Here is a 27,798-nt window from a genome sequence, read left to right as displayed (position 1 = left end):
GTATTGGACATATACTTTTCGTCGTCCACCGTCTTCTGTACCACTTAACTACCTCTCGCTCAAGCCTTTGCCATATCAGGTTCCGGGGCACCGGTAGAAGCAAGAGTTGACTTCTTGACGAGACGTAGGCCACCAAGCAAAATAACGGCCGCTTGGACACCCAGGATGACAACCAGAGTAACAAGAGCTCCGATCACACCGGCAACAGGCTTGGAAATACCGTCGCTTGAGTCCCCAGAGTTCGAGCTGGAAGAAGCAGAATCATCCTCGCCAGAGCTGCTAGCGCAGGTACCATCGGTGTTTCCGCAGAGCTTGCACCAGTGCTCAGTATCCTCAATAGCAAATTCAGACATGCCGCTCTTGAAGTCCTTCCAGGAGATGGTGGTCGCGTCTTCTCCGAAGAGAGGGAACATCTTGGGGGTGTTCTCAGCAGCAGTGCCGTTGGCGAAGTAGAAACGGACACTGACATCGTCAACGGTAGGGTTGGTGGCGTTTGTAACAAGCTCAAAGGCCATGGAGGAAGCGTAGTCGACAATACCCTTGAAATCAGAGCTGGTCTTGTCAAGACCAGCCAGACCGAAGAAAGCCATGAAAGCGGCGTAGGCACCGAACTGGATGTTAACCTTGGGAGCCTTCTTTCCCTCGGCGAGGGGTTCGAGAGCCTCGATGATTTGGCCAGCGAGAACGGAGCCGGCAATGGCGCGAACTGGCTCGCTGCTGTTGTAGGCAAGGTTCCACTGCTGGATGGAGGCGAGGTTGAAGAGCTTGTCCAGAGTGGATTCCGTGAGAAGGTCGTCAGAGGGGATGCTGGAGTTGTGAATACGGGCGACATTGATGAGATCGAAGACTGGCCGGGTTAGCAAGGTGCAAATAAGTACTTGAAGGTGAATTTCACATACTTGTGTAGGCGTTCTTGAAGCTGGCCTCATCCTTTCCATAGGTCTTCTCAATAACGGGAAGAAGGCTCTGGTAGAAGTCTTCAGTCTCCTTGTAGGTCTGAGCATACGCGGAAGACGAAAGGTAGGCGTTTGAGCTAGCCTCAGCGTTGGTGCAGCCACTGTTGCCCTGCAGCCAAGCGTTGCTCTCCGACTGCTTATCACTAGCAGCTGTTTCAACCGAAGCAATGGGGATATACTGATATCCGCTCAGAGGAGCCTCAATTTTGGAACCATTGGCGAGAGTCTCAACCTGCTTAGTAGGAGGGTAAAGGCCCTGAAGGAAGACAAGAGCTGAGTTCTGGAGAACAGCGTCTACGGGAGATGTAACATCCAATTGAGACAGAGCAGCGGATTCGGTGCTCAGACCGGAGATCTTTCGGGGCGCATCATCGCTCACATAAGTGTCGCGGTACCAGGATCCGGAGGAGTGAACCTCGTCGGCTCCGAGAGCAGTGAAGTTGACGGGTTTCCAGGCCTTGGCGGTACGGTCTCCGTGACGGTGGAAGATGTACAGACCTAGGACATCTTCGGCAAGGGTAAGAGAGGGAAGAGAGGAGAGAAAGAGGAGGGATGGTAGTTTGACGTGCATTTTGGATGTGCTGGAAGTGGATGAAAATACACACGCTTGATCAATTATGAGCCAATGCTAAGAGAGAGGAAAGAGGGAAAGAATATGAAGGAATTGGGAAAGCCATAAGTATATATATGTCTAAGGTACTTTTCTTATCATTGCCCTGCTTTGTAAACTAATGGTGCCTTAGTTTCTCATGAGGGGATCTCATGATAGGCAGGGAATGGATGGGCCTGCAGCTCCCCGCCTCGGGTTGTTCGGCGATAGGTGGGCGTCCAAAGAATATCCCGTAATGTTTTGCTGCAGGGTTTTGAATGCAGTAAAGTAGACGGCTGTACGAAATGGGTTTCTCCGTGTAAAAGGCGCTTTTTACATGAGGAGGTTCTCTAGTTTGTTGATCATCATGCCACTTCACGATACCACTACAGAGCTTCTTTCTTGACTTTCAACATGGGATATCCTGCCAAGCGGGTCGTATTCCTCTTGTTCCAACTTATCTCATGTCAATTGCACGACAGACTTACGCAAATTCTCCGTAACTAACGTACCAAGCAAAGTGGAAGCTGTCCATGGTGAGCTTCCAGATACTACCTAGTGAAGGTCCAGCTTCCTTCAGTCCAGCTTGACTGCCCCTCCTTGACCGACGTTACCCTACCTAGCGGCCACTAATGCAAGCCCACCATAAGCAGAGCCAATGCACAGCAACTGAGTAATCAGATTGAGGCCATGACTGATCAATTGGCTTCTTTGTAACTTTCCAGGTACTTTTGACGAGGGGAAAAATGAAGTGACAACGGCCATCGGAGATTAATATGATTGGATATCGGTCGGGTCGCGGCTCTGATGACGGGTTGATTGTGCCGCGTTATCCCCGGTCATTGTTTGAATCGGTCATAAAGTCGATGTTGATGAGATTTGACCCGTTGTCGGAGTCTTTTTCGGTTGACAGGGAACATGGTTGGTGGGGAGAACTCATCAATACATATGAGCTCCAATCTGAACATTCAGAGTCACTTCTCATGAGTACAAGTATGAGTGAAATATCCTCACTAGATTATCATTGCCTTCTTTCACTACCTAGTATCAGCTCATCTACTCCGGAGATGCCTTTGCAAAGCGGGTCCCCAATTGGATGTTATCTATCGACCCAGAATGCATATCTCCGTCACCTCCGATTCTCTATCCCGCTGATAAGATAACTCTTGAATCGAAACACCATAACCAAACGTTGTATAAGTGAATCACATATACCTTGTCCATTGCAAACACACATAACCATGCCTTACAGCTTTGGTTTGGCCGTCTTTCGAGGATCTCTCAAGTTTTGCGAAAACTCTCCCTTGAGAAGATAATCTGGATACTCCATACCAGCCTCGGTTCCCACACCCAGAGCTCCCTGACGCCTCCAGGCAGCACCATCTACAGCCAAAACCTGTCCGCTGACATAGCTTCCAGCGTCGCTGAACAAGAATACAGTCGCATCTGCAATATCCCGTACAGTTCCTGCACGACCCAGCGGGATGCTCTTGGCATATCTCTTCTTCTCACTCTCCGCGTCACTTCCTAGCCTGGCCAGACCTTCGGTGCCTTCAATGCCTCCGGGGGCGATGACGTTGCTCTGGACACCTCTTGGTCCGTACTCAAGAGCCACGGAAGCCATGAGCGAGTCGACGGCCGCTTTGGCCGCAGCGACGTGCGCCTGGAGTGGCATGCCTGTGTAGTGGAATGTCGCAGAGACGTAGATGATGCGAGGGCTAGAGCTGCGCAGTAGATGAGGCATAGTAGCCTTGATTGTGTTAAAGGTTCCTAGTACATCAATGTCCATCACTGACTTGAAGGCATTGGAGCTCATTTTCTCTATCGGGACGACAAAATTACCAGCCGCACCGGCACTGTGAACATATGTTAGTAAACTTGAGTGAAGCAGCGTTCCTGGGAATGAAATCTCACATAGCAAAGTCGATACCTCCCAGCTCTTTCACACATTGCTCAGCAGCGGCCTGAAGACTCTCAACCTGGAGTGCGTCAGTATCACCATAATCAGCTGGAAGAATGCACGCGTCATACCTTGCGAACATCGCAACCTCCGATTCCTATCACTTTGGCTCCTTCTCTCACAGTTGCGATCTCTTTAGCAGCCTTCTCGGTCTTCTCGACACTTCTACCAATGATGCACGCGTTCGCACCGAGACGAACTAATGCTCGCGTCTGCATGCTGCAAATGCTTCCTGCACCGCCGGTAACAAAGACAACGCGGCCATCTGGATAACAATACTTGTTAGCGCTTCGTTGTATATGGTGTTTATCTTAGGGACTTACTGAAGATGCCATCCTTCCAGACGGAACTGAGGTACTCGGATTCGGGAACAGACATTGCGTTCAACTCAATTCGACACAAGATAATGGTATAATGATGTACTGGACGGGTGTCCAAGCGATGAAATACTGTTTATATGTGTCGATATATATGAATAGTCCGGGGAAATGACGAGTTAGTTGATGGATTGGCTGTAAGGAGGAAGTGAACGATGATGATTAACCGAAAGGTCCGTCGGGGGTTTGCGCGAGCCTCGGTTTCGGATGGGTCCAGATGCACGAGGAATCCGGGGTTAATCTCCACTACTCTGTCCGTATTCTCGGCCGAGTTACGCTTTCCCTCTAGAGGCCCGGCCCGTAGACCAACAGCAACAACCTGCCACATGGCCCTGACAGCGGTACTGTAACATGGATGCTAACTTTAACTGGATACAGGCATTGAGACCAGGTCTGACTAATTTTGTCTGCTGATTGTGAAATTGTGCTGTAATGGACTCTCGTTCGTCATGTCCCTGTTGGGTATGCCTCGGCGAGTTGACTTACACGGACAGATATGAAGATGACGACAACATCGCGGCTGGAACTAAGCCCCGGTAGTACGGTAACACTCACGTGAGATACTAGCTTCCTCTCCAGAGGATCTGTCTCAGGTTATCCGTATTCTTACACATTTCCCGATACTGGAGCATGGGCTGGATGCAGTAAGCCTCGAATCCTCCTTGTACCTGCATGCTTACCTGGTAAGGTCTTTTCTTAAGCCCAGAAATGTATCGATGGGAAGATTAATACGCTTATCTGCTAGCTATAGCTTAAACTCCGTTAAACTTCTCCGGGAACTACATATCCACATGATATGACTGGTAGATACGGGTAGTGTCAAGCTTTTCTTCAGTCTCCACACAATGTTCCATGATCACTTCAACATTCTCGGAAACTGATGAAACAAGAGTCGGCATGTTCCGGACCGTTGCATTGAGACGCAATTGAACTCCTCATAACCCAATTCAGCTTTCTGCAGAACTGCTGTCAATGCACGGCTCCTTCACGCAAGCATATCTCAATACAGAATAGCCAAGTCTAGATTGCGCATAGACATTCATCTAGCACTACTAACCAACAATCCGTCTCAGTGACATTGATGCCTGAAGCCCACTGATACTATCCTCACCCTCATCATGTTTGTAACTCCCTTGACCTGGTTATGCACGGCCTGTACCCTGTCGTCGGGCATCCGAACATTCATTCCCACAGTGGCGTCTTCGCCTCAAGTTTAAGCTACAGTAAGCGCGTATTACTGTAGATGAGCTGATGCTGTACTGTACTTTCCGGTCGACTGGGATCCAGTATAAGACAAGATCTCGCTTATTTCCTTTTCTTTTTCTTCAGCTGCAGAACAAGCCCTGTTGTCTCTCTTCTCCTTGGCCATTCATTCACAGCCCGCCTTACCAAAAGGTTCATCCCGCACGGCATCCTGTTTAGGGCGCGCTTATTTCCCCCCGCAGTCTAGGCCCTGCCCGTTATCCCCGTCTAAGCCCCGTTTCTAATTAGGTAGCTTATCTCTTGATCTCTTGTATACGTATCTTCTCTTTGTCTCAGAGATATTGCTCTGCCAAGATCCAAGATCAGTGGGGGCTGAAGTCTCGATCGTCGTTAGTGCCTTGTCATTTCTAGAGCCCTACACCAGAGGCAAGTTTACGCCTCAGTCTTACCAATTGGTGGCACATGTAATCGACATCACATTGGGCACTAGAGTCAACCCCAATACTGTACTGTACACCCATTCATTCACCATAAACACCAGGTTCATCCTTGTTCTTTTCTGTGATGATCAGAGCACTCGACATCTTCCCACTGCGTGTATTATCATGGTTGGTCATGTACCAGCTGCCCTAATGCCGTGATGACTCTTCCCACTACTCGGATGCATAACCCGCTCTCGCCATAATCACGACGCTGCTCGCCTCGAGGACTGTTCTGTTTAGGGCGTGAATCAAGGCTTATCAAGACAATTTCTATCATTTTTAATTATATCGTACACGCCATGTGTTAATTTCAATATCGTACAATTAATCCCAGCTCGCCTCGTTCCATATCAACCTGACTCAACTCAGCTCGTACCATATGTGCCGTCTTGCACTAAGTTATTAATTGTTACCACCTTGTAAACTCCATACAAAGTGTCCATATGTTAGCCGAATCGGGCCTTGGAATTCAGTGCAGTTTCAGCTTCTAGTCTTGACATCAAACGCACGTTTCCCCTCTTGTTTTTGTTTCTCTTGATTTTCCGTCTCTGAGTAACGTTGCATTCCCTCGCCTTCCACCATTATTGGTCCGGCTTTTTCTCGTATATTTGCTCGTGGAGCCCTTCTGGAGACTGAGGGTAGCTCATTGCCCTCGACCTCGAATAATGTGGTCGTTCGTGAGTGTCTAGGCCAACAACGTTTACCTAAATTCGGCCTCTTTTACCTTAAGCTCGTTGCTTGAGCCCGTTCCTATACCAATGTAGAGTTCGAGACTCTCCTATTCTTGACGATCATCGGGCTCTTGTTGACGGGGCATTCTCCTTTTATCATGTCGAATTTTCCAGGAACATCTTGCCCGCTTCACCCACAACACAAGGGGCAGCTCTCAGGCAGCACAATATAGCGTTCATGGGGGCCCTTTGGGCAAGCATGCTCGCGACTTCCATCTATCGAAGTCTTGCAGAAATGCGTTCCGGGATCGGTGCAGGACATGTAAATGTAGTAGTTTTTGGTAAAGTCGCACATGATGGCAGGTTCTGCAAGATGATCCGCAAAGCAGTTAGCTTCCGCTTCCCAAGAGAAACTTTATCTTCTTTCTCGAATTAGGAAAGAACATACCTAGTATTGTTTCCGTCCGTGAACTGTTTCAAATTTGTGCTAGGTTCAAGAACGACCCGTAAGGACGAAAAAGTGTAAAGAAGGTCGAGCTGAAACAGTAGTGGCTGGAGTAACGTATGTGATGGATGTTTGGCGTGTTTGCTAGATGCCTTGGTGTGTAACAAAAGCCGAAAGAAGCATATGAAGGGCAGGTCTAGAGGAGAAAGGGAAGTGGCAGCACTTATAAAGGGCACCAACACTATGCCTGGGGAGTTGGCTTGGATGGTGGGATCACAGATGAGGCGATAGTTCAACGTACTGGCTCTGGGTAGTAGCTAGTGAATATACGAGATGATTTGGGAAAATTTGGCATCGATTAATTTTTTGAGGGCGATCTCGTGGTGGTTATAGATGGGGACCGGCACGAGATTCAAGGGTCCCCGAGACGCTTGAGCCGATGAGACATTGACATCCTCGTTAATGTCTCGGGAGGTCTTTGCTCCAACAGGACGGGGATTGACAAGGTAAACAGGCTAGCAAAGATATTTTGCTTGGTCCAGGGCTTGATCTGTCATGCCGAATTCAAGCCAGGTCCAGGTCTGTGTGACAGCAGGTGGAGTGTGCTCTCAACTTACCTCTTAGCTAGTGGGGTACGGTTACTTGGCCCACTTGTCTAACGGTCTCGTCCTAAACCTCGAACGACGGCACGCAATAGGTAATCCCTACAGGACACAGCAGCCCCCAGTGAGTCTGCCAGGCGGCGCTGTCAGCTTGCAACGTCGGTACCAGGAGCCGACGTACCCATGCTCTACAGGGACCGTAGTAATGCAACCCAATAGATTGTTTGAAAGATGCACCGTTCAGAAATGATATGGGGGGCGAAATCTTAATGCAAGTCAAGAAAAAGGGCGATTCAGTGGGCGCTCGGGCACGCCCCATCAGGAGCAACGAATTTAGTTGAATCCTTAAAAAAAAATTGATAATGCGATTGGACCACCATAACTGCCACTAGTTGGATTGAAGGACTGTTGTCTCTCTTGTTGACTTCGCTACTGGTGTCCCGTCCTCAGCCTCACTGCTGTAGATTCGGAAAAAGAAAATAAAATGGAAATATCCGACGATCTGTTTTCGATGGTCAGTCTGACGAACCAATGTAGGGATGAACGTACTTTCGAAACAGGTACCCGCAGTGCCAATGCATGGTATTGCCCAGGAGCAAGCAGGTAGACCGGATGATTGTTTGATGGCGGCGGTGTCCCGCTGGCGTCAAACGACAGTCCTGGTTAAACTTTATTGGGATGGATGCAGATTTATCGCCTGAAAGTTGGCGATGTCACCTTCTCCCTATTTTCCTTTCAACGGCGAGGGTTGGGATCGGCGCCACGAAGCAGCCCTGGGGAGCATTTGGCATTTGGTGCGTTTGACATGCGTACCGAGATGTCGGGATAGGTTCGACCGTAAACGAGCCGTTGGCGTCGTAGCTGTGACTGACTCCTTGGTACATACAGCACGTCAGGAATTATGTTTGTGGCTGTTCCGGAACTTTAGCTCCAAACATTTTTCCTACATACTGCGTCTTATCCACCCGTTTGTGCAAGGCGTGGCGGCGACTTTGACTGCATACACTAATGAAGGCCAAGGATCCAGTTGTCGGACGATCTTCAGCTTCATTATTGATACCTATGGAGTTGAGAGACATTGGCTAGAGTGGGGGGTGGAATGGATAGATTGTCATTCTTTCCTGGTTGTTGTTGCATAAGTCTGCATTCAAGGTGGATGCTATCGCTTACGGTATATACCTGACAATTCTCCTCATCCCTTCCTTCCTCTTTTCCAGTTTGAGCTTGAATCACTGGAAGAAACCTAGGTGGAAGGAGCCACGCCGTCTAACTAAGCCAGGAGCAGCTGGCATTAGTGACTGCGCATTTTGCGGCTCCGTGCCTTTCGTAACTTCTTTCCATTCATACTAACTTCAATAGTAATAACCTGTTGTATATTACCTCTACTTGGGTATTCCTTGTCATTGGGAACATTCTAACTTTAAAGATGGAATGGTATCAGAAGCAACGAAGCATGCGGCTTTTACCTTTCCACTTTTACTCCTCTCCCGCTCTCCCGCCCGTTCCATATTCATCCGACTACCTTGATAGCAGATCATCATCCCATTGCACGAAAGACTGTAATATCATGCAAGACGTTTCAGCTAACAAATCCTAGCTCGCACGCCTCGCCGGCCATGCAACGCAGCCCACAATCTCCCGCCTCATGATCTTTGACATCTGTTGTGTTGGTATCAAGTTATGATCCGAGCACGGCGATCGACGAGCAGCTGAAGAAACTATCGTTGCCATTGGCTCAAATAGTTCGGTGCACTCCCCAACGCAGCATAGCCAAACTCCAAAACGTATCATGAAGCAGGCCTTCAAGCCCTTGGCAGCCAGTTCGAGTGAATAAAGTCCGCTCGAATCCGGGGGTGGAAAGCTTGCTCCCCACTAAGCTGCGACGACTAGCAAGGTCAACCGTCGGGTACCTACAGGAGCGTTCTCATTTCGTGCATCCTGGTCAGCCCTAGTAAGGATCTTGGTTTCTAGCCCCACGCGACGCCAAGACTCGGTTGCTGGTTTCACATGGAAGCCTTTCAGCTGAGTCGTTTAAGATACGCGGATACTCTTCAATTCTCCGTGGCCGCCCCAACGCAGAGTCGCAAACCTGACTACGAGACCATACATCAAAGCATCCACCCCATCGAACATATGACGCTTTCCCGAAGCCCAGGAACGAGCAGCAAGGGGTCGGCAACCCGGAGTCAATGGTGTGAAAGAATTGTGTTCAAGCACCCACTAACTGGACACCGTTCGCTAGCATGTATTGTATACCTGGTCCGAGTCTTTACTGCGCAGCAGAGAAGAAGCACTCTGCACATGTGCCAAATAGTTACGCAACTTCCCGACATGCTCGAGGGGGTTGAACTTACAAAATAAGCCATCGGCCAGACTAGCCATAAAAGGTGGTGATAACGAAGCCTTCCAGCCGGCCAGAGGACTTTGACGTCCAACGTGCTTTTGCCTTGACCGCAGCACGGATTTGTCAAAGTCCTTGTGCGCGGCATCCGTGGTGCCATGACCAGCTAATCCGATTGCATTGGTCAAAGCATCAACAACTCAATATAAATATGTCCGGAATATGCACCAACACTGCCAGCTGCATAAATACAGGTACCGGGCTGAAAGGGCACGGTTTTTTCGTTTACGTTATGGCCCATTCGACGACATGTTTGTGCAACTAGTAGCTAAAAGCATTTCCGAGGCCCAGTTCTTCCTTCCAAATCTCAGGATGGAGTCCATCTTACGACGCGCAATTATCCGCAACCATTGCCGCTAAGATCCTTGTCTTCGGATATTCGACAAGCGAGCACTGTGGACATGAACAAACATGTGCCGGCATTCGCAATGTATTGTCTCTGACTACCGCGGAGACTCCTGTCAGCCCACAATGATTAATAAACATGATATAACGGTGCCGCTAAGTCGATCATGTCGAAAATTCCATCGGCCAGCTGATGGCAATTGTAGTTCTGACGCATGTCATCCCCTTCAAGATCATCACAAGAGAGTCTCTAAGCCATCACCACTAGCTTAGTGATCTGACCATTGGACTGAACTAAGCTTACATGTACGACACATTTGCTGGTACCGATGGCGCGTAAAGCGAGGAAACTAGCGTCCCACTCACTACGGCGAAGCTCCTCTGTGATATTGTCTAGTTTGCCTTCTTACCGCGTGTCAGGGCTGGATACTATACGGCTTTTGCTGCATTCGCGTCGTTGCTTATTGGTCAGCGCGACGAGCGATTTCTGGGTCTCATACAGCCGCGACGATCCTCAATCTCAATATTCTCTATTGAAAACGAGTCAGAGCCGAGCCCCCGAATACTGCGCTCAAGGCAGGAATCTTTAGTTCTCCGAGGGCGAGGGCCGATCAAGACTGAGATTAGGCGAGTCGATGATATCAGGTTCAACAACCGATATTGACCAGATCTTGCCGATCAACCATGAAAGCGGTAAGACCATTCGAATGTAGTATTCAAGCCACCATCTGTGTCGTAATTATTTTCCTTTCTAAGTCTGAGCGTCGTCCCCAGGGTTTCACCATGGGTGTTAGTGGCTTTTGAGTCTAGTCTGCACAGTTATCATTCAACATGAGGATTGTCTTCTGAGGTCGCTTCGGCCGGCTTACATACGAATTTTTAAAAACTTGTGTCGGCTCACACTTATCCGGTTGGCTCACAAGCCTTGTCATTGTGGCTTGACTATCATAGCACGCTTCGGTTTGACTCGGGCACAGACTATATCTCTCCCTTACAGTTTATACAATGCATGAATCGCATAACAAAAGCAATCTTGGTCTGACAGTTTCGGAGACATCGCCGAGCCGTCATCAGTGCCACGTCTGAACGGTCTGATCGAGCGAGCTAGTGCGCTAAATGACATAAAAGCTTGGGCTCCTATACATTCATTGCGCCGGTCCAATACAACAGTAAACATCTGCGGTGGGCTCATCACTGAATGCTCTATTGAACGAATCTTGGCAAACCTTGCAAGCCGTACAGTACCAGTATGCAATATCGGTGATCCCGCCCAGTTACGATGTACAGGGTAGGCTACATACACAACAGATGCATTAAGAAGACGAGATTACTCAGCCAACGTTACTCATGTTTATCAAGCTGACATAGGTATAGAGAAGCAAAGTCAAAACACTTCATAATGGTACCATACGTGTGACATAGTGGTTGCCTGACTGCCTGTGTCTGTAAGTTATTTATATAGCATGCTTGGATTATTTGGCTGAGTTTGTGGAAATGGCAAAGTCATAAGCTGGATGTAACACTCATTGTTATCAATATCGACGCGTGTTATAAAGACCTTGGGCACCTGCGACACTCATTGCCAGTATTATTCAATGATATAACCTGAGATAGGATTAAAAGCTAAGAAATTGAGTATGATTTGAGCTTCGACCGTTTCTGTTATATCCGATATTAGCCTTATGCTCTAGCCACATCACGCTGTTTTAGCCACAATAAGCAGCGGCTACGTACGCCACTGGAGCCATTGGTACGCTATGATTGGCTGTAAATTTGCACGCGCTTCCTGGTTGCCACTCCTCCATGCGATCCATCTCGATCTACCTGCAACAGGAGCTCCTCAAGCTCAGTCCCCTCTCTCCATGGCTGTCTTCGACCCATCGTAAACTTTCCGACCGCATCTCGAGCTGCACCAAAACTTCTAAATGCTGGCATTCTTGCGCCCTTAGTATCCCCTATCTACGACCGAGACGATATCTTGACGCGGTGCTGAGGGGCCTTAAGATTTCCAACTCCACCTGGGTGCCAGCCCAGACACAGCCGTTAGGATGACCGAGTCATCACCCCGAGCGGTTCGTTTTCAAGGCACCGAAGATGATAGACGCCTGGATAAGACTAGGAGCCATCATCTTGAAACTCCGATCGAACACAACGGCGATCCTCATGCGACAGAACGACAAGACGAGCTGGGCAACCTATCCCAATACGAGACATCAGGCCACACAGGATCTTTAACTTCACTACTTCCCGGAACAGTTATCAACGGTGCCCCAAAGCCGCAGCGAGGTACAGCTGCTGATGATGGTGCTCCCTACACGCCCAACGGTTCCTGGCCACAGCGACCACTTGGACCTACCCGGACGCCATCGAACACGTACAATCCTGCCACGTCAAGAAAGCCAGCTCACCCACCGGCCACACCTTCTTTCACAGAGTCTATCCGATCGTCGTCTAAAACACGCCCACGGCAGACCGAAAGCAGGTTTCGTGCACAGGAGCGAGCGTATGTGCAGAAACTCCGACAAGATTACAGCGGAGGATATTTCACATCATACTCTAATTTGAACGGAAATGATTCGGACTCAGAAGGGGAGACGCCCTCATCGGAGGGCCCATACGACGACCGTTTCGACCAGGAGACTATCATGTTCTACGGCAACGACAATCTCCAACCCACAGACGAGGAGTTGAAAGATCCAGAAAACCGCGAAAGGCTCGAGTGGCATGGCATGCTCGAGGCTGTTCTTACCGGAGATGTAGTACGACAAGAAAAGAAACGGTTGATTGGATCCGCGGACCAGCAGGCTGGGAAAAGCGCCCACAAGACCGAACTGTGGCTGGGTATTCGCTCTAAAGTCTGCGGAAGACATATTCCTGTCCAAAGACGTATGCTGGAGGAATCTCGATCTACACTTGATCGCACCCTCGACGAAATCATCAATTTCCAAATAAAGGGCGAGAGTGAGGCTGGAAAACCCCCTTATGAACAAGTCAAAGACATGGTGGGCAAAATCGAGATGTGTGAGAATCTGTATCCATCCTGGGCCTCACTTGCAGCGGAGCACAAGGCAGCAGATTCTGCTGCATTCAAGGAGGCACATGATGCCATTCTCTCATGGTACAATACCAACGAAATGATCAACACTGAATTGAACATCTTGAAGAAGTGGGTCGGAAACGAGGAACTTGACTTTACACGCACGAAGCAACGATCGCCCGCTGTGAACGGCATCAGTAGCGATGAAACATCCTTCCTTGATCGATTAATGAAAGAAGACGGACTGCAGTCACTCTACAACGACGACGATGGACATCTAGAGAAGGGAATGCTTGCGCCTATATCCACCGTTATTAGCAAGGCGAAGGATACTCTTATCAGGAACTCCGAGCCCTTCCGCAAACGTCACTTACCACCATACCTCGAGGAGCTACTCACATTGATCAGCTTTCCCTCGCGCCTAATCGAAGAGATCACCCGCACGCGTCTCGCTTATGCTAGGAGAGTTAAGGAATCTGCCCAGCAAAATCCTTTGATGCAAGATCAGATGATCTCTCAGTTTCAGCTATTGCTCAAGTTTGCTATACGTATCAAGATCGAGTGTACTTCTATCGCAAATCCCGAACCAGGTTGGGACCTGCCACCTTGTATCGACGAATCTTTCGATCAAGTTGTACTGGAGGCGCTGAAGTATTACTTCAAGATGCTAAACTGGAAGCTAAGCGGAAACAAAAACACTTTCAAGGAGGCCGAGCTTTTGTTCCAAGAATGGGACTTTGCCAACGAGATTGGTAGTCACCTGCAGCGTGGTCATATCGAGGTTGCGGAGCAGTTCAGTTCATTGACGTTCAAGGCGTTGCACAGACTTAGCCAGACTTTTGAGAAGGAACTGCAAGCGAAGCCGAAAGAAACCGCGTCTGAGATGAGCAAACGTTACAAGGCCTGTCTTGATTCCGTACGAGTCCGTCAGCGAATGCTTCAGCGATTTACTCGAATGCTGAACGATAATTACGAGCACGCCTCCGACTACAGCATTTCGTTCCCACCCGAAACTATGCAAAAGTTTTATGATCAGCTAGTTGCTTCTGGCCATTTTCAAGTCGACACTCGTCTTCTCGAACAGGACAATACCTATGTGATTGCGTCTCCCGAGTTGCGTGAGCGACTTGAAGACATCCAGGCTATGATGGCCATTACATCCAAAGACCAATTTCCTGACGAGCTCGGAGAACAGTATCTTCTTATTCTTCGACCGGAGGATCCAATTAACTGGTTTGGCGAAGTGATCGAAGTCCCGCTTCGTGATTTGAATATTGATATGAAGCGAGGACATATTCGACTTTGCGCTTCCAGCCCGCAGACTCTACATAACGCACGAAGGGCGTTCCTTGACAATGTCGATATGCATGTTGATCTCGTACAGGAATCGAGATCTAACATTCAGAAGGTCAATTCAAGGTTGACAGAAATTAGGCGAGTGGCTTACAAGCTTTCGAATACTTTCATGGACAGTGTGGAAATTATCAGAAAACAAGCCAAAGGTAAAGATTGCCAGGAACTTATCCAGACATGCTTCGTGTTTGCTACAGAATTCGGACAACGTTCGTTGCTCTACATGGATAGCAACAGACGACAGATGAACAACCTCAAGTTGACAAAGCTTGCCCTCGATTGGGTTAGCTTCATCTGTGACGACTGTATCGCATCAGATCGAAAGACGTTCCGTTGGGCTGTGCTCGCGCTTGAGTTAGCCATGGGGATGACGAGAGGACGACACATTCTGGCCCTTGGCGAAGATGAGTATGCCAAGCTTCGTTCGAAGGTTGCTGGATGTATGTCACTTCTCATTTCCCACTTCGATATTATGGGCGCCAGGTCAAACTTGGCCGCCCAGGCTGAGAAAGAGCGAATCGAGGCACTTGTCGGGCAATTCCGAAAGCTCGACAAGAACAGAATGCTCAACGACGAAGAGGCCTCTCGTTGCATTACAGAGCAGCGAATGGAGGAGCTCGAAAGAGTGGACGAGTACCGACGCGAGAAGGTTGCAGAGAGACAGGGAGTCGGAAGAGTACTGGAGGGTAATAACGAGGTCGACCGGTCATTGGCATACCTTTCGTCTTCAGCAACTAACGTCACAATGCGCTGGCAACAAGGCCAATTCGTAGGAGGCGGCACTTTTGGCAATGTCTACGCAGCTATGAACCTCGACACTGGCCATCTGATGGCTGTCAAGGAAATCCGACTTCAGGACCCCAAGCTAATACCTCAGATCGCCGAACAAATCAGAGAAGAGATGGGAGTGTTGGAAGTGCTGGATCATCCCAACGTGGTCTCGTATTACGGCATCGAAGTTCATCGAGATCGAGTATACATTTTCATGGAGTTCTGTTCAGGAGGATCTTTGGCTAGTCTCTTGGAGCACGGTCGAATCGAGGACGAGCAAGTTATCATGGTATATGCACTGCAGCTCCTCGAGGGTCTCGTCTATCTGCACGAAAGTGGCATTGCCCACCGAGACATCAAGCCCGAAAGTAAGTTTTGTGTTTCGAGTTGACTTGAAAACGATGCTAATTACAACATAGATATTCTACTCGACCATAATGGAATCATCAAATACGTGGACTTTGGCGCTGCCAAGGTTATTGCTCGACAAGGACGCACACTTGCTGGAGATATACAGGCGACCATGCCAAACCGATCTATGACAGGAACACCAATGTATATGTCACCCGAGGTGATCAAGGGGGAGAACCCTGGTAAGCCCGGGTCTGTCGACATCTGGTCCCTGGGCTGTGTCATTCTAGAAATGGCTACTGGCAGAAGACCTTGGGCACAACTGGACAACGAGTGGGCGATCATGTACAATATTGCCCAAGGAAACCCACCTCAACTACCACCCAGCGACCAGCTCAGCCCTCAGGGACTCGACTTCTTGAAGAGGTGTTTCACAAGGGACCCCCGAAACCGATCGTCAGCTGTTGAGCTACTACAACACGAATGGATCACATCGATTCGAAGCCAAGTCGTAGAGCCTGCGACACCAAGCGACACAAGTAGTTCGGCACAATCGACACCAACTGTTGGCTCAACATCGAGCAGACTGGGAGGATCCGATGGGTTCTACTAAACGGTTTGGCTCAAAGACTTTAGCAGGTGAAGAGGATCAATAGGAATCGATTTCAAGCAATGGGAGGATGAGTTAAGTAGAAAAGAGAAGAGGAGGGATCGATGGTTGTCGGGTTCGTTCAAGCACCAGTCTATGACAACTCGCTGGACAGTAGCCACGAGCGATGAGTTCGGAGTTTTGTGCTGCTCTGTCTTATGTACGTATATTTGTAATGAGAATGGATGGCTACAATTTTGAGGGGAAAGGTATGGGTGCATATTAGGGATGGTCATGATAGTAACAATGGACCATGAACAAAAACAGGTGCTTGGTAGCAAGTATCTGATAATACATATTAAGATTTGGAAACTACTGCTTATCAAGAAGAGATGTCAGTGAATGTCACGATACTACGAACATGGTCAACATGTTTGGCTGGTTGGTCAATGTCTTAGGAAGCTGCCGAAGGTCCGTCATTTCGGCGCCCAGCCCCGCATTACGGAGACGCCCGATGCGGAGATATGAACGATAAGGGCCCGCCCGCCCGCGTTACGGGACACGGGACATGATATAAGCATCACTCACTTGGTCACACGCTCTTTCTTTCTCCTCTCTCCTTTTCTTCTTCCCTTTCCCCTTTCCTGCTCCTTCCTCCTCTTACCAATGGCAACTCCAGAGACCATCACTAGAGGCGATACCGCCAAAACGGCCGAGGTCTGTGCAGCACACGGCATCTCGCCGGAAGAGTTCTCGGAGCTCCGCAAGCGTGCAACAGCGGCCAAGTCGACTGCGTACTGTCCCTACAGCCGGTTCCGCGTCGGAGCTACGGTTCTATCAAGCGAGGGTGAGCTCACCAGCGGCGCCAACGTGGAAAATGCGGCGTATCCTGTGGGAACATGTGCGGAGCGTGTGGCTCTCGGTACGGCTGTGACAAGCGGTCATCGCGATTTCCGGGCCATCGCCGTCGCTACAGATATTGCGCCGCCTGCGAGCCCGTGCGGAATGTGTAGACAGTTGTGAGTTTCTACGTCTGTTGTGATGGTGAAGAAGTTGTAGCGAGTAATGAAAGCGCTTTTGGCTAACGGGGGCTGTGTGTGTTTCTGGTGATGTAGTATTCGAGAGTTTTGCAAGTTGGAGACACCTATTATTATGTTTGACAAGAATGAGGATTTTGTAGTTGCGAAGTTAGGACAGGTCAGTCATGGTGTTTCTTTGAGTGCTGAGTTAAGGTTAACTGTTTGCAGCTTTTGCCGATGTCTTTTGGACCTGATCAACTTCCACCTCCTGGAGCACCAGGAACTCACTAGAGGATATATCATGATTTATGAAACCTTGGATGAGGTTGAAGGCAAAGAGATCTAGACGCATGTTACATAATCACTTCACATTTGCATCTGCATCGGCGGTTGGATAAAATGAACTGCATATATGTTTCTCGTGGTTGACATACAAGTGGGCTGTGCCGTTGAATGACTGGTTAGGAATGAAACATGATGAATTTGAATCATATATAGTACGGTTAAGTGAATGGAAATTCATTAAACAAGACGCGTGGTGTTTGAAATGAATAGGTATGGTAAGGGAGCACGCGTGTGATCAACTCTAAGCGACCACGCGGGTCGTCACTTACATCCATCTATCTTCAGTCCCGCTTGTAAGCGAACATATACTACTACAGCATGTTCATGGGAAATTACCCTAGGGGCTCCGTATTGCGCGTTCTATTATATTACTGACAAATGGACTGGCGACTGTCTTCCGAGTGAAACGTGTTACTCATGCTACCAGAGGCCTCCATTTACGTGTGCAATGTTATACGAAGATATACTTGTCAGCTCAGGAATTCAATAACGAATCAATAGCTGAAAGGACTTTGTTCTAAGCAGAGCTGATACGATGGCGTCGGAGTATTGAGCTGGCGGGAGCTAAATATGGAACTGTCGTGCAGTAGCGCAAGGCCCTTAAGATTGGAAACAGGATGTAAGGAATCTGGGGTTCAACGATCTCACAGACTGTTTCAGTGAGTGATTGAGTGAGGATGAGATGATACTCTCGCGTGACCAAGGACTCATGTGATGAAGCTTGGTGTTACTCGAGTCGAGTCTCTGTCTGATCTGCAGCAGATATAATGGATCTCGTTGCTTCGTCCTTGGCATCAAGAGTTGCATTTATTCGCATTGGGCACTTGTCAAAGACTCGACGTCATTTCGACCAGGAAGAGCAACTCATTCAGATATAGCGCCCAAGCTACGATGCTGTTTACCCAATGAGCTGAACTGTATGTCTGCGCTTTCTTCAGCCCTGAACCATCCATCACCAATCCCTGCGCAAGGGTCTCACCAGGATCAAAGCCCCAGGCGTCAAGCGTCTACTTTTGTAAGCAGCAGCTGGTTGGTGGTCATTGGGCTATTTGAACTGACTCGAGGGTTAATCAAGCCAAATTGGGTGGCCACTGACTTTACGATTCAGGACGGGCTAAGCGCAGTCAAATAAAGAAGAGACAAATGAGATGAAAGACCCAAAGAAATACTTGGTGCTAGATTACCACGCATAAATGAATAATGCATGAAGATGGAATTCTGGGATTGGTGCAACTCTATCTAAGCCTCTCCCAGGTACGGTACCTTGGTACGACGATACGATACGATACGGTAGCCCGCTATTATGCATGCTCTACTCCACGTTGGTGTTTATGCTGCTACTGTCACTGCAACTGTACCAGCTGAGACCTGAGCCATTTGAGGGACTTTATCCTGTCCTTCTGCCCCAGTCATTTATAGCCCCTCCAAAAGGGCCTCCAGGCCTCCCGGCTTCTAATCCCCGCCGCACCGCCCAAACAGAAGCTACTGTACTGTACCTATGGCCCGGGCTCTCGGTTCCCCCGTAAAAGGCCCACGGAGCGACGAGGCCCCTGAAACTCATCCGGCACGTCGAGCAAATAGTTCCGAGAGGCGCCTAAATCGTAGTAGACAAGTATGTAAACGCGGTGAGTGGCTGGACGGTTGAGCGGTCGAACGGTCAAACGGGCTACCGGATTAGGGAATTCACGAGTGAAATTGGTGTGCAGTGTCACGTTCTGGAAGGGCGGTGTTGAGCGTCCCAAGACTTGAGCTAGTTTGGGGTCGATCTTTAGGATCGTCTCAATGCGATGCTATGTCGAGACTGGATGGTTTGGTCTCCCAAGGAACAGCTTAGGATTGAGGCAATTAAGCGACCCAGAGTTCGGATGGATAACCCAAGAATTCCGAATGGTCGAGATGCGTGCTTATTAAAAAATGAAGGGCTGAGGCTAGAGTTTGTTGTTTGTTGTTGATGTGGAAACGGAATGTGATATACCTCGAAGGGAGCGAGTAGAAAAGAGAGGATGCTTGGTGATGAAGAAAAAAACAATGCGCATACCGTATACCATACCCCGCGCTGCGTCGCATTACATTGCATTGCATGATATGGCATGACTAGACATGAATGCTGCGGTCCGTCTCGAGTTGTCTACTGATGTACAGTTGCTATTTGTGATATGATGATGGTTCCTTGGATTGACTGGACGCTACTGGGTAGACCATGGGACGTGGAAGTGTCAGGTATGTCCAAGGAGAGCGGTGGCGTTGGCGATGTTGTTTTGTTTTAGATTCAATACCCTGGTAATTTAGAGACGAGGACAATGCAGTGAAATAGATACTGCCGATAACAGAGCCTCAAGACTTGAATAATTGTAGGCTGGTACTTAGGATCAGGAATACTAAAATATGGATATAAGAGTCATTACATTCATATTCTGTTACTCTTTATCGTAAGGTATTATCACTTCTTGACCGTCAGATAGATACCCTGGACCCGTCACCCACTGAACCGGCTCAAGTGCCCCGCTAAAAAGTCCCTAGTGGGTTCGTCTCGCGCCGCGGGCACTGCACGTTCCTCCACAGGCAGGTCCCCCCCTCCACTAGAGGAGGTACCTCACCGGGCCCTGGACTGGACTGGACTGGCCCAACTGAACTGAACTGACCGTCAATCACGTCCCAGGCCTGGATTGGATTGGACAGGACAGGATCCAAAACCGATTCGGCACCACGCGCCCAGAGTCACTTGTCACTTCTCTCCCTTAACGTTACTGGCACCCATCCAGACATGGCATGGTATGGCAACTGCCTTTAGGTTCCTTCCTTCAATCACTCACTGTACCTCTACTCGCCTCTCAAAACAATCTCAAATCACTTTCATAATCTTCTCCTTCAAACGCCTCCTCGTTTCCTCATCTTTAACCTTTCATCCCCTTCTCCATTCTCTTCCTCTTTTCTCTCTCTGCTTCACCTGCGAGGGTTGTTGTTCTCTTCTTTCACATCGCCTGATTTTAGTGGTGACACCCCCCAACCGATATCGAGAGTTTTAGAGTACAGGTCCCCTTCGCTGCCTTTCTCCCCTCTCAACCCCAAATCTAAAATCCCAGCTACCGTACTTCCACCACACCTCGAGCTACAGCTGCAGTACCGCACCGCACTATCCAAAGTATAGCCTCTCTCCACCAGTACCACGCTCGAAAACAAAACAGAAAAAGCGTCCTTCCACCTCGGATCCCTAAAAAGCTTGATCCACCCCCGCCTTTCTGTCGCGCTCAAGGTTCAATCGAATTCAATCCAATCCCGTTCTCGTCAGCTTGTGATCGTTTCCCTTGACGCCCTTTCCCCGGTGCTGCGCCGCCTGCCAATCCCAAAAAGAACCCCGACTTGCAGCAGCCGCCGACAAAGAGCTTTGTAGGACCGCCGCTGACGATCATTTCTCCCTCGACGAATAAACCCCCAATTCGACGCCATTAGTCGGCCAAGACGCGATCAAGCTTCAAGCCGGCATAGCTGCTCATGCCACCGTTGATGTCCTGACGACACCGGCTTGGCTCTCAAACTCTTGTCACCCGTGCCGTGCCGTACTGTATTACCGTACATCGTATCCTGTTTCTGCCTCCAGCTCCGATTACAAATCTCAAAATGGAGCCAGTTCCTGAGACAGAGCGCATGGAGGAGTTCCGTCCTACTCCTACCCCTGCTCCCGTTTCCGCTTCCACCTCTGTTTCTGCGTCACCCGCTGCTTCACCAGTTGTGCCATCGCTGCGACTGCAAAACCCCAACGCTATCTCTAACCTCAGCATCGAGCTACCCCGAAAGCCACCAAACCTGAGACGAAGTACCGACCCCAGCCCGACTTCGCCTGCTTCACCATCTTGGTCTTCCTCACCATTCATTCCGTATCGACCACGCACCACTTCTCCACTATCGGGAGCTCACACCAGATCTCGTTCTACAACGAGTCTTGCGCCCCCAATGTCCCGCACTCAATCCATGCCAGGCGTCAACGGTTCAGGTCACATCCTGTTCTCGCCTCATCATCGTCCTGGAAGCCCATCTGGATCACCTAGCAGAGTGCGAATCCCACGAAAGCCCGCTGATGAGGCTTTCCCACCTATTTCGCCTGTACGAACCTCGGTCCTCGAACCCGAGCAAAGGCATGAGAGACGAAGCACTTCCCCCATTATGGGCATTTCCACAAGCACACCTGCGCGACTTCGACGGCCATCATCTCCTCTGCGGTCTTTTACATCATCGAGCGCTGGATCTCTAGGAACCTTCCCCTCGACTCCATCCTCGTCAATTTCGTCTTCGTCCTCGTATCGAAGCTACGACGCCCTTTCAGGAAGCTACGGAACCACCTACTCCTCAGTACCCTCCACACCAACATCGACCCGATCTCGAAGTCCCAGTATCTCCAGCCTGGAAACCATTCCCGACACACCTGATGCAGAAGAGGCCGCGCTGGAAGCTGAAAGAATTGCCCAGCTAAAGGCCGATGCAGATGCTGCTGATGGAAATGATGCTGCGGACTTGAAAGGGAAGGACGGGCAGACGCGAGGACGCACAATGGGTTTCGGCTCTCGAGATAAAAGAAAGCGCTGGAGTGTGTGCGGTGCCGAGCGCAGAGGGGATATCGACCTTGAGACGATCTGGGAGGATTGATTGATGGGTGATGAATAGTAGCGGGCGATTACTTGAGATATACCGTCTCAAATCGGTTGGCTTATGGCATGCCTAGCTCAAGCTAGTATGGATGGGACGATACCTGATACTTCACGATTGCATCACAGGCGACGGTTTACTGATTATTATTTTGACGGCATAAGCATATGGTTTTTGTTGGTTTCTTGTTAGCTTTTTACAAAGGGCACGATGGCGATTGCGTGGCCCTCTTGATACCCATTCCTGCACTTGCGGAAGATTCGACAGGAGAAACACGCGGACACACACACAATACATTGACAGATTATACACACAGACCACGCTTTCTGATTTGGCTGTGAATGGCAACATACTTGTTCTCTATGATTGGGTGAATTCTATGTTCTCTTTGTATGTCGCTCGTGCCTACTTGCTGTTTCATTATACGACTGGCTACTGGCACACAAAGTTGTTGTCTGTATGACAAGCCAAGTACTTGGAACGAATATGAATATCCCTTTACTAAATTAAGGACATATCGTAGAGTTTGTATGAACGTTAGAACTCTTACACTTTCCACTTTGACTGAACCTTGGTCTCAACTTGTTTGTCTCGTGTTAACTGATTGGATCCCCAAATCGATCGCATTAATTAATGATTAGGGATTCGATCGGCATTGAATAGTCTACTATTTGTCTTTTGTTCCCTAGTCTTGTAGATAATTAATTGCTTCTTCCGCCCTTTTCTCTTTGTCTCCATTGTGCCACTGAAGACCAACTCTTGTGGTTGGCGCCAAAGCTCCCTTGAATCGATAAAGTGCTCCCCACTTCACCACCAAAGGATAGAAGACCACCCTTGTACATCCTTCTCCTCTCAGTCTCTTACAGCCAGCTCATCCCTCTTTCAATATCCTGTCGTGCCCTTTTCGTATAAACCATTCATTTTCAATATTTCATCCTGCCAATCTTCAATATTTCTTCACCCTTGTGCTGATACTCGACTCCTTGAGGAGAACCCTTTGAACAAGATGAAGTCGTACTTAAGGACGATGAGTTTCGTCCTGGAAACGATTCTCTCACCACCAGACTCAGCATCTCTTGTCCTATTCTCACCTACAGACTTATTAGCTTTTGGCTGATACTCTTGATTCTCTTTCTTCTCTCTCTTCGAATCTCATACTACAAAGATGCTTCTGCCTTCGATTGTTGGCGCCGTTGGCCTTCTTGGCACGGTTGCTGAAGCTGCTCCTCGCGGTTCTTGGTTCCGTAGAGTATGTATTCTCGGAATACATAGATGAAATCAGGCTAACATATATCAGACTCAACCTAGAGTTGTTCGATCTGTCAATGACTATGTTCCTCCCAGCTACACTCCCATCAACAGCTACATTGCCCCCAAGAACACGACTACTCCGGCCATCAAAACAACAACTCATGAGCCAACCCTTCACTGTCCTACCGACTATGTATTCATCTCTACTAGGACTGTTGATGTCACAGTTACCGTCACTGCTTCTTCCAACGGATCTTACTACACCACTGAAGTCTGCAAAGACTGCACTCAGACTGTGACCATCAGCAACACCGTCCTTGTTCCTCCTACCAAGTATGCTTCCACTCTCCCATACGGCGAAGAGAACACTCGTTCTCCTTACTACCCCGTCAACTCGACCTATGCGGCGCCTTCTCAAACCAAGACTGGAAATGACTATCCTTACATGAACTCTACTCTTGGATACTCGTTCTCTACGCCTGTTGATCAGCATGCTTCGCCCACTGGATACCAGACTCCTGGACAGAGTGCAGTCTACAGTGCTCCTGATGGTCAGGTTTCTCCTCCTGTCTACACCAAGCCCGCCTACTCTTCTGTCGCTTCTGGCAACGGAACAGTTCCCGTCTACACTAAGCCTGTCCAGTCTCCTCCAGTCTACTCAGCTCCTAACGGTTACAACTCGAGCATCGTGGCGCCTATCTACACCAAGCCCGTGGACACACCAGTCTATTCAGCCCCAGTCTATACGAAGCCTGTCCTGCCTGGTAACACTTCAGTCGTTGCTCCTCCCGTATACACCAAGCCTGCTGAAACTCCTGTGTACTCGGTTCCTGTCTACACCAAGCCTGTTCTGCCTGGTAACTCTTCTATTGTCGACCCTCCTGTCTACACCAAGCCTGTTGAGACTCCCATCTACACGCCTCCAGTCTACACAAAGCCAGCTTACCCTGGCCCGGTGATCCCTGGTAACTCTTCAACTGTTGAGCCTCCTGTCGTCTCTCCAACCACACGAGACGCAGTCTACACCCCACCAGTCTACAACAAGCCCGTGTACTCAGCCCCTGTCATCAGCAACTCGTCGATAATTGAGCCTATTATCCCAACTCCCATCGGTTCTACCTCCAGTGGGGATGCGGCTCCGCTATCAACCAGCTCCAATGTTGACCCTATCTACACACCACCCGTCTACAACCCTCCCGTTGTCAGCAGCGAGTCTTCCGAGTACTCTACCGTCTCTATTCCCACCAACTCGACTATCCCTCCTGTGATCCCTACCATATCTGAAGATCCCACCATTGCTTTGCCCACGGATACTACTACAAGCTCGGAAACCGAGACGCCTTCTGCTGAGACAACGTCCTCTGCCATCATCAGCTCGCAGGCGCCCCCAGTGATCCCTACTCCTTCAACCACCGAAGGCTATACTTCCACCATCGAGACAACCGAGACGACGGAAACCACTGTTGCCGAGAGTTCCATCGAGACTCCCACGACCAGTCCTACCGTGACTCCCTTCCAGCCTACTCCAACCCCGGAGAGCTTCAGCTACGAGCAACCACAACAAGGTGGTCTGGCTGCGGCTATCAGACATGGCCTCGGACTCGGCGCTTGAACCAGTAACGATATCGCTTTGACGACATAGCTCCTTTGTACAGACAGCATTTCTTTCGAATTTTGGAGTTTGAGGGTTCTGGTTAATACCTAATTGTGGTTTTGGGATAGGGTGACATAGATGCATATGGTAGAATATAAGATGGTGGAATAACTGCTGTTAATGAAGAGATGGAGAGTATCATGGAGGATCTTTTACTATGTAATTCATTTCGATCCATTTTAGTCAAAAGTATAAGAAGTTCTTTTATGATTTGTCTCGATGTTGCGGTCACCTTTGATTGAGTTAGCACAAGCCTTAGAATATCAGAAGAATTGGCCCTCGAAAGTATAATGTACGAAATAATTTGGTCACTCTATGTCAGCTCAGACTAGCACTTAGGATGCTTTGTTATAGTAGCCTAAGACTTGGAGGACAATTCTTCTGTTACTCGCCTGACAAGGTACACAAGAAGATGTAACCGTTTAAAGGGCAGAACATAGTTGGCGTGCTACTAATCGATGTAAAGTTCCATTAGAGTAATTATCTACTTTTCCTGCCTAATGACATGAAGATATCGTAAAGGTTTCTCCTAACTTGCCATCGAGAAGATTCAACCTGATTTGTTCCAAGAAAGCGGCAAACCCATGATGGTATCGATACCACAGGCACAACAGAGTGATGTGATTCTTTTCTGTCTTTGCTTGCAACCACCCAGTTCGTTCACCATACCTTTGCATCCCAGCCTGAGTTGCTTGCACTGAGTTCCTAAATAGCCTAAGCTAATCGCAGACCACTTGACTCTTGGCCAGAACCATTCGAGAGTCATAATTTTGACCATCAGCTGTGCCGAATTTGTACAAAATGGGTGACAGGCGGAGTTTGACGCGGCTTTTCTGGGATGGATCCTGCTCCCAAGCCTCAGCCTCCATCACTTCAGGGTTCCATCGTTGCGGACTTCCTGGGTTCTGCGATAGATCCCGCCATTCAATCAGGAAGACTGCTCTGGAACACATCATCATTCGATCAAGCTCAATTGCAGAATTGAAGATGTCTCTCAGTTGGTCTGAAATCTTCTTGTCAGTCCTGTCCGTTCTGAGTTGAAGATCCGACGTAAAAGGTCGTAGGCGTTTGGCCTCGGTGCGTACCATATGCTTGATGGCATTGGCGTCCTCTTCCCACATTTCACTCAACATCGTCGAACCTTGAGCTAACCATCTCGTGATGTGGGCAATAGACAACTCGTGTTCCGAGTGACCATCAATCCCTCTAATGCGTGCTATAAGAGTAAGCGGAGAACCCATACGAAGCGGCAACATTGACACACTAACCTATGAGGCTGTCTCGTGTAGTTTTGTATGATTTTAAACCTGGCCCGCCCCAGGTATCCTTTTCGGAGTTGAACACATTGCCTTGAATAAGAACCCAAAGATAGCCATTTAGAAGGACTTCACGAAGCTCAGGCTCCTGTAGGGACTTGCGATAATGCTTAGAAATAAATCGTAACCTCTGTGTGACTTCGTCGTCAAGTAGCTGTCCTAGCGGAGCATTGTCAAGTACATGTGCCAGGCAGCGAATGTTATAATTGATCTCAGCCCATTTGCTCTTGATGGCATCGTCAGTTGCCTTGCTGGAATTCGCCAAGCTACCACCGTCTAGGAGTTTACGCAGTTGGTCTTTCTCCTGAAGAGTATCCTGGAGCATTGCATTTGCCTTCTGGATTTCCTTCTGTTGCTGACTAGCAGTGTGAACCAACATGTTGTAGTTGTTCTTGAGATCTTTGACGTGCGTCTGCTCGGATTCCAACTGGATCTTGAGATTTTCGACATCCGCTGGAGTCGAGGACTGGGCAGATCGTGCCACGAAGCTTTTGATGTAACTGACGATCTGATTCATGCTGGTTTGTATTTCGCTGTGTACTGCCTGGGTTAATTGGGACCTCTCTTGGGAAGCAGCGTTGCGGTATTCTTCCATAAAAGCCTCTTGGCTAGTCAGGTGCATTCTGATCACTTCGTCCACTGTCCTGCTGTCACTGTCACTGCCACTATCGGGCTGTGCGCTGCGTGGCTGAATTTCGGCAACTGTTTGTTCTTCGAGTTTGAAGTCCATAGAAGGAGACGGGGAGCCAGCCGCAACAAATGCGTTGCCAGAAATACGTCCTTCTGGCTCAGCAAGACGCGTACGGCGGTTGGGTGTGTCGACAAGGTCATACACATCATCGATAGGATCGGAGGAATTGACATTATCGCAAAGAGCAGGTTCCGGCTCCAGCTTCTTCCCCGATTGGTTCATATTTAGTAGTCTCTGAATGAAAGGGTGGTGCACTGAAGAGCGATAAGTCAACTTCGACTCGAAAACGTCAAGGAAAATGCGAGCTGATAAGTAGAGTGGAAGTGAACTCACCAGTAGAGAACAAACGACGCGGAACTTCTTGAATTTAGAGAAAATTGTCCTTTCAGAATGATGGCACTTGAAGTCCCAAGGAGCCAAGGGGAAGGATGAAAAATGATATGAGAGTGGTATCGTTGATGAAGAGACGGACTGCAACGATGGTGCACCCAAAACGAGCGCAAAGAAGAAGAAAGATGAGAAGGGAAGAGGAGAGGAGAAAAAAGAAGGAGGAAGATGCTTAGCTTGTGGATAAATAACTGGCTGCAAGTGCTGCCAGTGTCCGGCACTGATGGAAGGTGCCAGTGAATCCCTTTGGCCAGCGCTCAACTGCCTGCATTCAAAAGGAGGAGCGCCAGACAGCTCCTGCCTTCTATAACCCCTCACCTTCCTCTCAGTTCGTGCTCTCCAGATTTTTCTTCTCTTTCTTC

General features: G+C 49.0%; 9 protein-coding genes across 9 annotated transcripts; 6 read left to right on the top strand and 3 right to left on the bottom strand.

The window, feature by feature from the left end:
* Positions 1–53: 53 nt before the first annotated feature.
* B0J16DRAFT_11293 (histidine phosphatase superfamily) lies at positions 54–1,924 on the bottom strand. Its single transcript, XM_046121477.1, has 2 exons — positions 900–1,924; positions 54–847 (listed from the first exon to the last, which is right to left on the bottom strand). The coding sequence occupies exons 1-2, from the start codon at positions 1,525–1,527 to the stop codon at positions 60–62; spliced, it is 1,416 nt and encodes a 471-aa protein (XP_045988663.1). The 5' UTR covers positions 1,528–1,924; the 3' UTR covers positions 54–59.
* A 628-nt stretch (positions 1,925–2,552) lies between these two features.
* On the bottom strand, positions 2,553–4,378 carry B0J16DRAFT_327258 (uncharacterized protein). The gene is made up of 4 exons (XM_046126081.1): positions 3,829–4,378; positions 3,577–3,770; positions 3,460–3,524; positions 2,553–3,401 (listed from the first exon to the last, which is right to left on the bottom strand). The coding sequence occupies exons 1-4, from the start codon at positions 3,881–3,883 to the stop codon at positions 2,792–2,794; spliced, it is 924 nt and encodes a 307-aa protein (XP_045988662.1). The 5' UTR covers positions 3,884–4,378; the 3' UTR covers positions 2,553–2,791.
* A 7,300-nt stretch (positions 4,379–11,678) lies between these two features.
* Positions 11,679–16,509, top strand: B0J16DRAFT_295852 (uncharacterized protein). Its single transcript, XM_046124424.1, has 3 exons — positions 11,679–11,690; positions 11,766–15,560; positions 15,612–16,509. Exons 2-3 carry the CDS (start codon positions 12,080–12,082, stop codon positions 16,154–16,156), a joined length of 4,026 nt encoding a protein of 1,341 aa, XP_045988661.1. The 5' UTR covers positions 11,679–11,690; positions 11,766–12,079; the 3' UTR covers positions 16,157–16,509.
* Positions 16,510–16,524: 15 nt separating this feature from the next.
* B0J16DRAFT_11229 (cytidine deaminase-like protein) lies at positions 16,525–17,477 on the top strand. The gene is made up of 3 exons (XM_046121464.1): positions 16,525–17,151; positions 17,248–17,329; positions 17,380–17,477. Exons 1-3 carry the CDS (start codon positions 16,799–16,801, stop codon positions 17,440–17,442), a joined length of 498 nt encoding a protein of 165 aa, XP_045988660.1. The 5' UTR covers positions 16,525–16,798; the 3' UTR covers positions 17,443–17,477.
* Positions 17,478–18,716: 1,239 nt separating this feature from the next.
* B0J16DRAFT_11214 (uncharacterized protein) lies at positions 18,717–19,143 on the top strand. Its single transcript, XM_046121462.1, has one exon. The coding sequence runs from the start codon at positions 18,804–18,806 to the stop codon at positions 19,020–19,022; it is 219 nt and encodes a 72-aa protein (XP_045988659.1). The 5' UTR covers positions 18,717–18,803; the 3' UTR covers positions 19,023–19,143.
* A 1,675-nt stretch (positions 19,144–20,818) lies between these two features.
* Positions 20,819–22,333, top strand: B0J16DRAFT_11206 (uncharacterized protein). The gene has a single exon (XM_046121459.1). It carries the CDS (start codon positions 21,115–21,117, stop codon positions 22,135–22,137), a length of 1,023 nt encoding a protein of 340 aa, XP_045988658.1. The 5' UTR covers positions 20,819–21,114; the 3' UTR covers positions 22,138–22,333.
* On the top strand, positions 22,334–22,819 carry B0J16DRAFT_11207 (uncharacterized protein). The gene has a single exon (XM_046121461.1). The coding sequence runs from the start codon at positions 22,530–22,532 to the stop codon at positions 22,776–22,778; it is 249 nt and encodes an 82-aa protein (XP_045988657.1). The 5' UTR covers positions 22,334–22,529; the 3' UTR covers positions 22,779–22,819.
* Positions 22,820–23,077: 258 nt separating this feature from the next.
* Positions 23,078–25,238, top strand: B0J16DRAFT_278049 (uncharacterized protein). The gene is made up of 3 exons (XM_046123824.1): positions 23,078–23,386; positions 23,435–24,235; positions 24,284–25,238. Exons 1-3 carry the CDS (start codon positions 23,303–23,305, stop codon positions 24,998–25,000), a joined length of 1,602 nt encoding a protein of 533 aa, XP_045988656.1. The 5' UTR covers positions 23,078–23,302; the 3' UTR covers positions 25,001–25,238.
* Positions 25,239–25,519: 281 nt separating this feature from the next.
* B0J16DRAFT_390893 (uncharacterized protein) lies at positions 25,520–27,338 on the bottom strand. The gene is made up of 2 exons (XM_046131905.1): positions 26,311–27,338; positions 25,520–26,258 (listed from the first exon to the last, which is right to left on the bottom strand). The coding sequence occupies exons 1-2, from the start codon at positions 27,269–27,271 to the stop codon at positions 25,762–25,764; spliced, it is 1,458 nt and encodes a 485-aa protein (XP_045988655.1). The 5' UTR covers positions 27,272–27,338; the 3' UTR covers positions 25,520–25,761.
* Positions 27,339–27,798: the final 460 nt, after the last annotated feature.

Source organism: Fusarium flagelliforme (assembly GCF_020744385.1).
Source record: "Fusarium flagelliforme strain FIESC 12 MPI-CAGE-AA-0113 chromosome Unknown B0J16scaffold_1, whole genome shotgun sequence".
NCBI lineage: Eukaryota > Fungi > Ascomycota > Sordariomycetes > Hypocreales > Nectriaceae > Fusarium > Fusarium flagelliforme.
Note: the sequence above shows the minus strand (reverse complement) of the source record. Positions and strands in the feature narration are given on the sequence as shown.

Coding starts and splice junctions, on each gene's coding strand:
- B0J16DRAFT_11293 (XM_046121477.1), bottom strand. CDS start 1,527: ATGCACGTCAAACTACCATCCCTCCTCTTTCTCTCCTCTCTTCCCTCT. Junction 848..899: donor CTTCAAGAACGCCTACACAA/GTATGTGAAATT, acceptor TAACCCGGCCAG/TCTTCGATCTCATCAATGTC.
- B0J16DRAFT_327258 (XM_046126081.1), bottom strand. CDS start 3,883: ATGTCTGTTCCCGAATCCGAGTACCTCAGTTCCGTCTGGAAGGATGGC. Junction 3,771..3,828: donor CTGGAAGGATGGCATCTTCA/GTAAGTCCCTAA, acceptor ATTGTTATCCAG/ATGGCCGCGTTGTCTTTGTT. Junction 3,402..3,459: donor GGAGGTATCGACTTTGCTAT/GTGAGATTTCAT, acceptor ATATGTTCACAG/TGCCGGTGCGGCTGGTAATT.
- B0J16DRAFT_295852 (XM_046124424.1), top strand. CDS start 12,080: ATGACCGAGTCATCACCCCGAGCGGTTCGTTTTCAAGGCACCGAAGAT. Junction 15,561..15,611: donor CCGAGACATCAAGCCCGAAA/GTAAGTTTTGTG, acceptor ATTACAACATAG/ATATTCTACTCGACCATAAT.
- B0J16DRAFT_11229 (XM_046121464.1), top strand. CDS start 16,799: ATGGCAACTCCAGAGACCATCACTAGAGGCGATACCGCCAAAACGGCC. Junction 17,152..17,247: donor TGCGGAATGTGTAGACAGTT/GTGAGTTTCTAC, acceptor CTGGTGATGTAG/TATTCGAGAGTTTTGCAAGT. Junction 17,330..17,379: donor TAGTTGCGAAGTTAGGACAG/GTCAGTCATGGT, acceptor AACTGTTTGCAG/CTTTTGCCGATGTCTTTTGG.
- B0J16DRAFT_11214 (XM_046121462.1), top strand. CDS start 18,804: ATGCTCTACTCCACGTTGGTGTTTATGCTGCTACTGTCACTGCAACTG.
- B0J16DRAFT_11206 (XM_046121459.1), top strand. CDS start 21,115: ATGGAGCCAGTTCCTGAGACAGAGCGCATGGAGGAGTTCCGTCCTACT.
- B0J16DRAFT_11207 (XM_046121461.1), top strand. CDS start 22,530: ATGTCGCTCGTGCCTACTTGCTGTTTCATTATACGACTGGCTACTGGC.
- B0J16DRAFT_278049 (XM_046123824.1), top strand. CDS start 23,303: ATGCTTCTGCCTTCGATTGTTGGCGCCGTTGGCCTTCTTGGCACGGTT. Junction 23,387..23,434: donor GCGGTTCTTGGTTCCGTAGA/GTATGTATTCTC, acceptor AACATATATCAG/ACTCAACCTAGAGTTGTTCG. Junction 24,236..24,283: donor TTCCTGTCTACACCAAGCCT/GTTCTGCCTGGT, acceptor GTCTACACCAAG/CCTGTTGAGACTCCCATCTA.
- B0J16DRAFT_390893 (XM_046131905.1), bottom strand. CDS start 27,271: ATGAACCAATCGGGGAAGAAGCTGGAGCCGGAACCTGCTCTTTGCGAT. Junction 26,259..26,310: donor TACACGAGACAGCCTCATAG/GTTAGTGTGTCA, acceptor TTACTCTTATAG/CACGCATTAGAGGGATTGAT.